The sequence below is a fragment of the Panthera uncia genome, chromosome C2 (genome assembly GCF_023721935.1).
Source record: "Panthera uncia isolate 11264 chromosome C2, Puncia_PCG_1.0, whole genome shotgun sequence".
NCBI classification, from domain to species: domain Eukaryota; kingdom Metazoa; phylum Chordata; class Mammalia; order Carnivora; family Felidae; genus Panthera; species Panthera uncia.
The window spans coordinates 145,800,146-145,812,777 of NC_064810.1; the positions used below are offsets into that span (position 1 = coordinate 145,800,146).

Consider the following 12,632-nt stretch of genomic DNA (forward strand, 5'->3'; position numbering starts at 1 on the left):
AGGGGAGGGGATCACACAAAGTGTCAACCCCAGGAGGCAAGGATCTCGTGGCCCACTTGTCTGCCACAGGCTCTAACTCTCTATCTCCGCTCATGCCGCTTCTTCTGTCTGGAAGGCTCTCTGCATTTCAAGGTCCAGCTTGCTCCCTCCCTCCCAATGTTTCCTGAGCACCTACTCCATGCCAGCATCTGGGCTGGATTCTGGGGGTACCAAAATGACTAAGACGGTCCAGCCCATTGAGTTTTTCCCTGCCTAGAATTCTCAGTTCGTATGTTTAACCTGACACTTGTTCTGTGGCCATGTGTAATGTTGTCGTTGCACATGATTTGTGTAACTACTTCTGTCCTGATGGGCTCAGATTTCTTTTGGGGTCCTGGCCTCTACAAGGTCAGGGCTGAGTCTGGGTCAGGGTTGGGGCTTGGTCTCAGGCCAGGCTTGAGAACAGAGCTCTGAGAACATATTAGAAAGGGGCTGGGTTTTGTTTTGTTTTGTTTTGTTTTGTTTGCTTGTTTATGTTTAGGCCTAGCAATGAAAATTGATCAGTTCATTTTCAGAAACCAGCACCAATCTTTTCAGAAACAATGCATCCAAAGCTATTGAGATTGTGTTCCATCTATGAAATATAGTGGCTGCTAAATGTACTGGGGGCTGGAGGTAACCACTGACAGCTGGGGTTTTTCATACTCAGCAGAGCCTCTCTACTTATCTAGGGGAACTGCAAGTTATTCAGGGACTGTTCAGTCCCTTTCCCCCTTCTGACTCTCAGAAACAGGTGTGCACAATTCCTGTTGGACCAGGCCTTTGTAGGTAAGGGCTGTGTCTGGGCTTGATCCAGGAATTCCCTGTAAGAAGGGGTCAGCTCGCCCAGTTTGCCCTGTGTCATGAGAATAAGTAGAGGGTGACAGAGCAGGGGCCCTGCTGGGGCAGGGAGCATAACTGAACAGATGGTAAGGGGAGTCTGGGCCAGGCCCTGGGCTCTTGTATGCTTGTGCCCATTTTATTGGGGAAGAAACTAAGGCTGGGAAGGGGAGGAGTCCTGGGGAGGGTCACATAATGAACCAGGCTGAACATTCCCATAGTCCCTGCTCTCACTCCTGCTATGTGATATCATGGCCCTAAGGCCCTCTTGTGTACTTTGCCTCTTTGTACCATTCTGGGGAATGAGATGTGGCCGAGAGATCTAGGTGGCCCTAGGACTGAGCAGCACGGTTACCTTCTGGGAATTACAAGGTGTCTACGCTTTGGGGATGGCAGGGTGCTTCAGGCCCCAGGAAGACACCTGGTGGTTTGGAGGAGGATTCAACCATCCCAGACCCCACTCTGTGGAGGCAGGGGGCAGAGCAGGGGTGCTTGGGGAGTCAACAGATGGCAGACCTAGTAGAGCCAAGAGGCAGTCCCTAAATGAACAGCCCAAGAGATTGTCTGCCCACCTCCGAGGAAGCCGAAACCCAGAGAGAACTCAGAAGTTCCCCAAGTACACAGAGTGGGCTAGACTAGAATGTGGGGTTCTTTTCCCTCTTCTGGTAGCCTCTCCAGAGGCCCAGGGGCCCAGGAGACACCAAGAAGCCCCTGACTCCCACAAGAATGTTCTCCCTGCTGGCTGCTGAAGTTCTTGGGAATCGAATGTTCTGGTTGATGGAGAGCTATCGCTTAAACTATAGGTGAACTCAGAGTCCCACAAAACCTCGCTGCCCTGGAGGATGGCTAAGCCTTTTCTGTGGAGGTGGCCGGGCCCCTCAGCACCTGGAACACCATCACCTTCTGCCCTGGGGAGGTGTGGCCATGTGGCCGGTATGTTGGAGAGGAACCAGCCCCTGTCCTCTCAGGGCTATGGGCTGAGGCCTGGAGTACCCTTACTGAGCAAAGGGCACACATTCTGCCCCCAAGGGTGATGTGCTGATGAGCCCCACCCATTCGCACCCACACAAAGCCTGAAGTTGTATAACTGCTTTTCCTTGGAACCAGAGGGAACTGGCTGGAAGGAGCAGGAGTGACTTAGGTGTGTCACAGGATGAGTTGTTTTCTTGCCGCCAAAGGCCCAATTGGAAGGGAGGAGAGGCAAACCCACCCTCCTAGGAACCTCCTTCCAAGGTCTGGGTGCTCCTTAGTGCCAGGGAGGAGTCAACAGCCTCTTTGTATTCCAGAGTGGGAGGCTGCCTAGGGTGTTGGGCTGCCTTTCAGACACCTCTGAGCACTCTCAGAGGAAACTGGATGAAACTGGATTGTCCAAGAACAGGGAGGGTGGAGACTTTGCTTTGAGAGTCAGGACAGGGAAGTGTTGACTTCCTGGCATCTGAAGCAGTGGGTTGGCCTCAGGGTGGGGCAAGGCCAGTTGGCATCTGTGAAGACCAGAAGTGAACCCCCCTCAGGCTTAAACTTTTACTCCATCCTTGGGAGCTGGAGGTCCCAAGGATCTGGTGATCCGCAGGGGCAGGGGCCTTGGCAGTCAGCTGCCCTGGGTGATGTGGCACCCAGCCAGGTCCCCTTCATCAGACCCTCCATCGCAGCCTCTGTAAATGTGGTTCTGATGGCTCACAGCCTTCTCTGGAGAATGCCTTACACCAGTGGGAACTACTTTGCTTAGGGAGTTACACATCTCCCACTGCCCCCCAGAGGCTGTTTAGGGCCAAAGACCAACCAGTACAGGGGTTAAAAAAATAGTCTGCTTCCTTGCCTTCAGGGGGGCCGAGTCTGGTGCATTTCTTGCACCAGTGCTCCTGTGGGGTCAGGCAGAGCTTGGGCCTGTCCAAACCATCCATACTCAGCTCCTCCTCTGCCCCATCCTGCTTCACCTGTTCCTCTTCTCCTGAGACCCTCTCTCGATAAACGATGTCTCAGGCTCTGCTTCTGGGGACTCTGGCCTGACCAGTATAAAACTTCTTACCCATCCTATGAGTGGATTTGAGTCAGAAAACTAGTGAGTGTGAATTAAAAACAAAAACAAAACCAAAAAAGAACTCTGGAATTACCATGGTGATCCAGCTTGTCATGGAGCGATTCATGGCTTTATCAGACTGTGGAAGGGACTTCCCAGCCCTGGAGTAGTCTGGTTGATCATGGAGATGGTGGGTTTTCTTGGGGTAGGAGAGTTGAGATCCTAAAAAGGAGAGTTTCTGGTGTTTGAGAGCACTTCACCCCGGGCATAGAGTGGTGCACTGCAGTCTGGAGGGGCTAGGGAAGCACAGACAATACCCCATAACTCCCCCTGGAGGTGTGGTCTGGTGCTGTGTGGACTGCCGTCCTGTTGGTCACAGTGACCCTCCTCTGGAGTGAGCAGCCCGTTGAAAGCTTGAGCAGTGGAATCCGAGCCAAGATTCCTGCCTCTCACCCCAAAGCAGGGACTCTCCTGAAGTTAGAAAGGTAGGCTGACCCCTGGCTCTCTGGTTATCTTGGCAATGCCATTGGTTCCGCTTCTGTCCCTTCTGGACATCATGGTCCTCACTTGTGAAATGAGGGCATTTAAGGGAAGGAGGGATATGACGGTGGAGGAAGAGAGACTTACAGTGATGGATGGATCTGTTCAGAAGAACCCAAGTCCCTTGAGCTATTTGTTGACTTGGGACTTTGACCTATTGACAGTGTGGGATGGTGGGCATGCCCTTGATAGTCATTGGGGCATATCTGGCTTGGGGCTCACGGCTCTGATGTCCAGTGCATGGAGGAAGGGAAGATGCATGGAGGGTGACGAGAGGCTGTGCTGAAGGCTAGTCTGGAACCACCTCTACTATCTCTGGCTGAATTCTCTGAATGTCTGTTTGAATTCAACTTCTCAAGGACAATCTTACGTTGAATCATCAGGCCTGTGGGCTAATGTGTCCAAACTGGGACCCTTAAAAACATTTTTATTGTGATAAAATACATATAACGTAGATTTTATCATCTTAAGCATTTTTGAATGTACATTTCAGTGATTTTAAACACATTCATGATGGGCCACCTGGGTGGCTCAGTCGGTTAAGTGTCTGACTTCGGCTTAGTCAGTTAAGTGTCTGAACCTCGTGATCTCAAGGTTCGTGAATTCAGGCCTCACATTGGGCTCTATGCTGACAGTGCAGAGCCTGCTTGGGATTCTCTCCCTCTCCCTCTATCTCTGCCCCTTCCTTACTTGCATGTTGTCTCTCTCTCAAAATAAATAAATAAACTTAAAAAAAAAATACATTCATGATGTTGTACAACCATCATCACCCTCCATCCCCAGAACTCTTGTCATCTCATAAAACTGAAATTCTGTACCCATGGAACAGTAATTCCCTCATTACCCCTAATCTCCTCGGCCCCCAGCTGCCACCATTCTACTTTGTTTCTATAGTTCTGACAACTCATATCTCATGTGTCTCACATATGTGGGATCACAGAGTATTTGTCTTTTTGTGATCGACTTATTTCACTTAGCATCATGTCCTCTGGGTTCATCCAGTTGTAGCCGTGCCAGAATTTCCTTCCTTTTTTTAGGTTGGATGATATTCCATTGTATGAAAATACCACATTTTGCTTATCGAGTCATACACTGATGGACACATGGGTTGCTTCCATGTTTTAGCTATTTTAATTTTTTTTTTTTCAACGTTTATTGATTTTTGGGACAGAGAGAGACAGAGCATGAACGGGGGAGGGACAGAGTCTAGAGAGGGAGACACAGAATCGGAAACAGGCTCCAGGCTCTGAGCCATCAGCCCAGAGCCTGACGCGGGGCTCGAACTCACGGACCATGAGATCGTGACCTGGCTGAAGTCGGACGCCCAACCGACTGCGCCACCCAGGCGCCCCAAGTTTTAGCTATTTTAAATAACCCTACTATGAACACAGGTGTACAAATCTCTCTTCCAGGCCCTGATGTCAATTCTTTTGGGTATATACCAGAAGTCAAATTGCTGGATCCTGGGGTAATTCTGTTTAAAAAAAAGTTTTTTTAATGTTTATTTATTTTTGAGAGAGAGAGAGAAAGACAGAGAGAGAGAGAGAAACAGAGACAGCGTGAGAGTGGGGGAGGGGCAGAGAGCGAGGGAAATACAGAATCCGAAGCAGGCTCCAAGCTCTGGCTGTCAGCAGAGTCCGATGTGGGGCTTGAACTCACAGACCCCAAGATCATGACCTGAGCCAAAGTCGGACGCTTAACCAACTGAGCCACCCAGGCACCCCTTTTAATTCTATTTTTAATTTTTTGAGGAACTACCAATACTATTTTCCATGGTAGTTGCCTCATTTTACGTTCCTACCAATGGTGCACAAGGGTTCCAATTTCTCCACATCCTCGCCAACATTTGCTATTTTTTTTTTTTTTGATAGTAGCCATTCTGACTGGTGTGAGGTGGTATCTCCATGTGGTTTCGATTTGCATTTTCCTAATGATCAGTAGTGTTGAGCATTTTTTTAATGCGTTTTTTGGCCATTTACATAACTTTTCTGGAAAAATTTCTATTCAAGTCCTTTGCCCGTTTTTTGTTTTGTTTTTTTTTTTTGAGTTGAGTTGAGTTTTAGGAATTCTCTATGTATTCTGGATCTTAATCCCTTATCACACACATGATTTGTAAATATTTCCTCCCATTTTTGTGGGTTACCTTTTTACTTGCCAACAGTGTCTTTGATGTACCAAATTTTCAAATTTTCATGCAGTTCAGTTTTTCTATTTTTTCTTTTCTTGCCAGTGCCTCGGGTGTCATGTCCAAATCATTGCAAAATTTGTGAAACTGTGAATGAAGCTTTTTCCCTGTGTTTTCTTCTAGGAGTTTTGTAGTTTTAAGCCTTACATTTAAGTAAACTGGGGCACCTTTGAGACTGAAAGGGAATGCTTTTTTTTTTTTTTAATTTTAATTCCAGTATAATTAACATACAGGGTTGTATTAGTTTCTGGTGTACAATATAGTGATTTGAGAATTTTATAGCTCATTGTTATTAATATACTCTTTTAATCCTTTTCACCTTTTTTTTTTTTTTTTTTTTTTACTAGGCAAAGAACTTTATTAATCTTGTTTCAAACTTTATTCCCAGGCTTCTTCAGCTTAATTAGCTGCAAAGAATGAATTGTGTATAAGCAAAAACTGAAAAGAGCTGCAGTGTCCAAGGGGCTTGGGCTTAAAAATATTAGAGATCTTGGGGCGCCTGGGTGGCGCAGTCGGTTAAGCGTCCGACTTCAGCCAGGTCACGATCTCGCGGTCTGTGAGTTCGAGCCCCGCGTCAGGCTCTGGGCTGATGGCTCCGAGCCTGGAGCCTGTTTCCGATTCTGTGTCTCCCTCTCTCTCTGCCCCTCCCCCATTCATGCTCTGTCTCTCTCTGTCCCAAAAATAAATAAAAAACGTTGAAAAAAAAAATTTAAAAATATTAGAGATCTAGATTTTATCAGATCCATGAACAAAATTTTTAAAAAGCAGTCATAATATAAAATAGCAGCTCCCAGTAACTTCTTCAAGTTTTATCTTCTTCAGAAGTTGGCTCAATTCAGTTTACTTCATTCTTGGAAGCTTCATCAAAATTCTCCACAAGATCTGGAACTTCATCATCATCATCCTCTCCAGTAGCAAGTGGTGCCTTTCCATCCACAGATTGTTTGGGCAGAGCTTCAGCCAGCCTTCTTAAACTAGTCAGACTGTCTGCACCAAGTTGGTTTAAGATACTGGGTAACATTTCTGTCAGCTGCTTTGTCTCAGCATGGCCTGTAATGGTGAAAGTGTTCGCAGCCAGGGATGCCTGAACTTTAGGGTTGTTAAAGTGGATCACTGTTCCTTGGTTTGTGAACATATTCACTTCTTCAATACCAGAGATATTGTTTACTCCTAACTTCTTTAAGGAGAACTGAAGTTTTTTATCATCTGCTGTAGCTGTTCTATGAACCACCTTCTTCTTTCGGCGAGCAGTTCCTTTCCCACCAATGCGCACTTGTGCTTGCAGTTTGGCGAGTTTCTCCTGGTTCATGATAGTTTCTTTCATCTTGTTGGAGCGGAAATGGGACCGCACGGGGGACTAGGGTAGGCGCTCAGGGGGTCTCGGGTGCACCAGCTGAGATTAGGCGCACACACGCGGGGACGCAAGATGGCAGCTAGAGCCTCTTCACCTTTTTTACCCATCCTCCCACCACCCTCCCCTCTGGTAATCATCAATGTGTTTAAGAGTCTGTTTGTCTCTTCTTTCCTTTGTTCAATTGTTTTGTTTTGTGAATTCCATATATGAATAAAATCATATGGTATTTGTCTTCCTCTGACTGACTTAGTTCACTTAGCATGATACACTCTAGGTCCATCCATGTTGTTGCAAATGGCAAGATTTCATTTTTTTTTTATGGCATGATATTCCACTGTGTATATACCATACCTTCTTTATCAAAACGGGAGGCTTTAAATAATGATGTATTTAAAAATTATTTTTTTTAACTTATTTTTTAATTTACATCCAAGTTAGCATATAGTGCAGCAATGATTTCAGGAGTAGATTCCTTAACACCCCTTACCCATTTAGCCCCCCCTCCCCCCACAACCCCTCCAGTAACCCTCTGTTCTCCATATTTAAGAGTCTTTTATGTTTTGTGCCCCTCCCTGTTTTTATATTATTTTTGCTTCCCTTCCCTTATGTTCATCTATTTTATATCCTAAAGTCCTCATATGAGTGAAGTCATGTGATATCTGTCTTTCTCTGACTAATTTTGCTTAGCATAATACCCTCTAGTTCCATCCACTTAGTTGCAAATGGCAACTTTCATTCTTTTTGATAGCTGAGTAATATATATATATATATATATATATATATATATATATATATACACACCACATTTTCTTTATCCATTCATCCATCGATGGACACTTGGGCTCTTTCCATACTTTGGCTATTGTTGATAGTGCTGCTATAAACATGGGGGTGCATGTGTCCCTTGAAAACAGCACATCTGTATCCCTTGGATAAATGCCTAGTAGTGCAATTGCTGGGTCGTAGGGTAGTTCTTTCTTTAATTTTTTGAGGAGCCTCCATACTGTTTTCCAGAGTGGCTACACCAGTTTGCATTCCAACCAGCAGTACAAGAGGGTTCCTCTTTCCTTGCATCCTTCCCAGCATCTGTTGTTGCCTGAGTTGTTAATGTTAGCCATTCTGACAAGTGTGAGGTGGTATCCCATGGTGGTTTTGATTTATATTTCCCTGATGATGAGTGATGTTGAGCATTGTTTCATGTGTCGGTTAGCCATCTGGATGTCTTCTTTGGAGAAATGTCTATTCATGTCTTTTGCCCATTTCTTCACAGAAATATTTATTTTTTGGGTGTTGAGTTTGATAAGTTCTTTATAGATTTTGGATACTAACCCTTTATCTGATATGTCATTTGCAAATATCTTCCCCATTCCATCGGTTGCCTTTTAATTTTGCTGATTGTTTCCTTTGCTGTGCAGAAGCTTTTTTTTTTTTTTTTTTTTTTTTGGTAAGGTCCCAATCATTCATTTTTGCTTTTGTTTCCCTTGCCTCTGGAGACGTGTTGAATAAGAAGTTGCTGCAGCCAAGGTCAAAGAGGTTTTTGCCTGCTTTCTCCTCAAGGATTTTGCTGACTTCCTGTCTTACATTGAGGTCTTTCATCCATTCTGAGTTTATTTGTGTGTATGGTGTAAGAAAGTGGTCCAGGTTCATTCTTCTGCATGTCGCTGTCCAGTTTTCCAAGCACCACTTGCTGAAGAGACTGTCTTCATTCCATTGGATATTCTTTCCTGCTTTGTCAAAGATTAGTTGTCCATTTCTGGGTTCTCTATTCTGTCCCATTGATGTGAATGTCTGTTTTTGTGCCAGTACCATACTGTCTTGATGATTACAGCTTTGTAGTACAGCTTAAAGTCTGGGATTGTGATGCCTCCTGCTTTGGTTTTCTTTTTCAAGATTGCTTTGGCTATTCGGGGTCTTTTCTTGTTCTATACAAATTTTAGGATTGTTTGTTCTAGCTCTGTGAAGAATGCTGGTGTTATTTTGATAGGGATTGCACTGAACATGTAGATTGCTTTGGGTAGTATTGACATTTTAACAATATTTGTTCTTCCTATTCAGGAGCATGGAATCTTTTTCCATTTCTTTGTGTCTTCTTCAATTTCTTTCATAATTTTTCTATAGTTGTCAGTGTATACATTTTTCACCTCTTTGGTTAGATTTATTCTTAGGTATTTTATGTTTTTTGGTGCAACTGTAAATGGGATCGATTCTTTGATTTCTCTTTCTGTCGCTTCATTGTTGGTGTATAGGAATGCAACTGATTTCTGTGCATTGATTTTATATCCTGCAACTTTGCTGAATTCATGGAACAGTTCTAGAAGTTTTTTGGTGGAATCTTTTGGGTTTTCCATATAGAGTATCATGTCATCTGCAAAGAGTGAAAGTTTGACCTCCTCCTGGACGATTTGGATGTGTTGTTTTTTTATATCTTTGTGTTGTTTGATTGCTGAGGCTAAGACTTCCAATACTATGTTGAATAACAGTGGCAAGAGTGAACATCCCTGTCTCATTCCTGACCTTAGGGAGAAAGCTCTCAGTTTTTCCCCATTGAGGATGATATTAGTGCTGGGTCTTTCATATATGGCTTTTATGATCTTGAGGTATGGTCCTTCTATCCCTACTTTCTTGAGGGTTTTTATCAAGAAAGGATGCTGTATTTTGTCAAATGTTTTCTCTGCATCTATTTAGAAGATCATGTGGCTCTTGTCCTTTCTTTTACTCATGTGATGAATCACATTGATTGTTTTGTGGATATTGAACCAGCTTGCATCCTAGGTATAAATCCCACTTGGTTGTGATGAATAATTTTTTTAATGTATTGTTGGGTGTGATTGGCTAATATCTTGTTGAGGATTTTTGAATCCATGTTCAACAGGGAAATTGGTCTATAGTTCTCCTTTTTAGTGGGGTCTTTGTCTGGTTTTGGAATCAAGGCAATGCTAGCTTCATAGAAAGAGTTTGGAAGTTTTCCTTCCATTTCTATTTTTTGGGACAGCCATAAGAGAATAGGTGTTAACTCTTCCTTAAATGTTTGGTAGAATTCCCCTGGAAAGCCATCTGGCCTGCACTCTTGATTTTTGGGAGATTTTTGATTACTAATTCAATTTCTTTACTGGTTATGGGTCTATTCAAATTTTCTATTTCTTCCCGTTTCAGTTTTGGTAGTGTATTTGTTTCTAGGAATTTGTCCATTTCTTCCAGATTGCCGATTTTATTGGCATATAATTGCTCATAATATTCTCTCATTGTTGTTTGTATTTCTGCTGTGTTGGTTGTGATCTCTCCTGTTTCATTCTTTATTTTATTTATTTGGGTCCTTTCCTTTTTCTTTTTGATCAAACTGGCTAGTGGTTTATCAATTTTGTTAATTCTTTCAAAGAACCAGCTTCTGGTTTCATTGATCCATTCTACTGTTTGTTTGGTTTTTTTTTTTTGTTTGTTTGTTTCAATAGCATTGCTTTCTGCTCTAATGTTTATTATTTCCTGTCTTCTGCTGGTTTTGGGTTTTATTTGCTGTTCTTTTTCCAGCTCTTTAAGGTGTAAGGTTAGGTTGTGTATCTGAGACCTTTCTTCCCTCTTTAGGAAGGCCTGGATTGCTATATACTTCTCTCTTATGACCGTCTTTACTGCATCCTAGAGGTTTGGGCTGTGGTGGTATCATTTTCATTGGCTTCCATGTACTTTTTAATTTCCTCTTTAATTTCTTTGTTAGCCCATTCATTCTTTAGTAGGATGTTATTTAGTCTCCAAGTATTTGTTATCTTTCCAAATGTTTCCTTGTGGTTGATTTTGAGTTTCAACGTGTTGTGGTCTGAAAACGCACAGTATGATCTCGATCTTTTTGTACTTACTTAAGGCTGATTTGTGTCCCAATATGTGATTTATTCTGGAGAACGTTCCATGTGCACTGGAGAAGAATGTGTATTCCACTGCTTTAGGATGAAATGTTCTGAATATATCTGTTAAGTCCATCTGGTCCAGTGTGTCATTCAAAGCCATTGTTTCCTTATTGATTTTCTGTTTAGATGATCTGTCCATTTCTGTAAGTGGGATTTTGAAGTCCCCTACTATTATGGTATTATTATCATTGAGTTTCTTTATGTTTGTGATTAATTGATTTATATATTTGGGTGCTTTCACATCTGGAGCGTAAATGTTTACAATTGTTGGGTCTTCTTGGTGGATAGACCCCTTAATTATGATATAATGCCCTTCTTCATCTCTTGTTACAGTCTTTATTTTAAAGTCTAGATTGTCTGATATAAGTATGGCTACCTCAGCTTTCTTTTGTTGATGATTAGCATGATAGATGGTTCTCTATTCCCTTACTTTCAATCTGAAGGTGTCTTTAGGTCTAAAGTGGGTCTCTTGTAAACAGCATATAGATGGATCTTGTTTTCTTATCCATTCTGTTACCCTATGTCTTTTGATTGGAGCATTGAGTCCATTGATGTTTAGAGTGAGTACTGAAAGATATGAATTTATTGCCATTATGTTTCTTATAGAGTTGGAGTTTCTGGTGGTGTTCTCTGGTCTTTTCTAGTCTTGTTGCTTTTGGTCTTTTTTTCCCCCATCATTTCTTCCCTCAGAGAGTCCCCCTTAAAATTTCTTGCAGGGCTGGTTTAGTGGTCACAAACTCTTAATTTTTGTTTGTCTGGGAAACTTTTTCTCTCCTTCTATTTTGAATGACAGCCTTGCTGGGTCAAGAATTCTTGGCTGTATATTTCTCTGATTCAGCACCTTGAATATATCCTGCCACTCCTTTCTGGCCTGCCAAGTTTCTGTGGATAGGTCTACGGCAAACCTGATCTGTCTTCCCTTGTAGTTTAAGGACTGTTTTTCCCTTGGTGCTTTCATGATCTTTCCTTGCCTTAGCATTTTGTGAATTTGACTATGATATGCCTTGTTGATTATCAGGTTTTTTTTTAATCTAATGGGAGTCCTCTGTGTGTCCTAGATTTTGATGTCTGTGTCTTTCCCCAGGTTAGGAAAGTTTTCTGCTATGATTTGCTCACATAACCCTTCTATCCCTTTCTCTCTCTCTCTTCATCTTCTGGGACTCCTATGATTCTGATGTTGTTCCTTTTTAATGAGTCACTGATTTCTCTAATTCTTAAATCATGCTCTTTTGCCTTAGTCTCCCTCTTCTTTCTGCTTCATTATTTACCATATGTTTGTCCCCTATGTCATTGATTTGCTGCTCTGCCTCATCCATCTCTGCTGCCCTGGCATTTATTCGAGATTGCAGCTCAGTTACAACATTTTTTATTTCATCCGTACTAGTTGTTACTTCTTTTATCTACCCAGAAATTGATTCTAATCTACTTTCGACCCCAGCTAATATTCTTATTATCGTGATTCTAAATTCTGGTTCAGACATCTTGCTTGTATCTGTGTTGATTAAGTCCCTGGCTGTCGTTTCTTCCTGCTTTTTCTTGTGGGGTGAATTCCTTCGTTTCTTCATTTTGAAGGAAGAAAAGGAATTAGTAAGGTAAAAAAAAAAAAATAAAAAATTAAAAACAACACATCCACACAAAAAATCAAATAAATGATGCTAGATCCTAGGTGTGTTTTGGTCTGGTTGTTGAAAGGAGCTTGATAGATTAGATTAAAAAGGGGAAAAAGGGAGTGGGGAGAAGAAAACAAAAAAAGAAAAAAGAAAAGGGAAAGAAAAAAAGGAA

The 12,632-nt window shown here is 42.6% G+C and overlaps 1 protein-coding gene across 1 annotated transcript; it reads right to left on the reverse strand.

Annotated features, from left to right (window-relative positions):
* Positions 1-5,953: 5,953 nt before the first annotated feature.
* Positions 5,954-7,035, reverse strand: LOC125921396 (transcription factor BTF3-like). Its single transcript, XM_049628943.1, has one exon. It carries the CDS (start codon positions 6,922-6,924, stop codon positions 6,436-6,438), a length of 489 nt encoding a protein of 162 aa, XP_049484900.1. The 5' UTR covers positions 6,925-7,035; the 3' UTR covers positions 5,954-6,435.
* Positions 7,036-12,632: the final 5,597 nt, after the last annotated feature.

Coding starts and splice junctions, on each gene's coding strand:
- LOC125921396 (XM_049628943.1), bottom strand. CDS start 6,924: ATGAAAGAAACTATCATGAACCAGGAGAAACTCGCCAAACTGCAAGCA.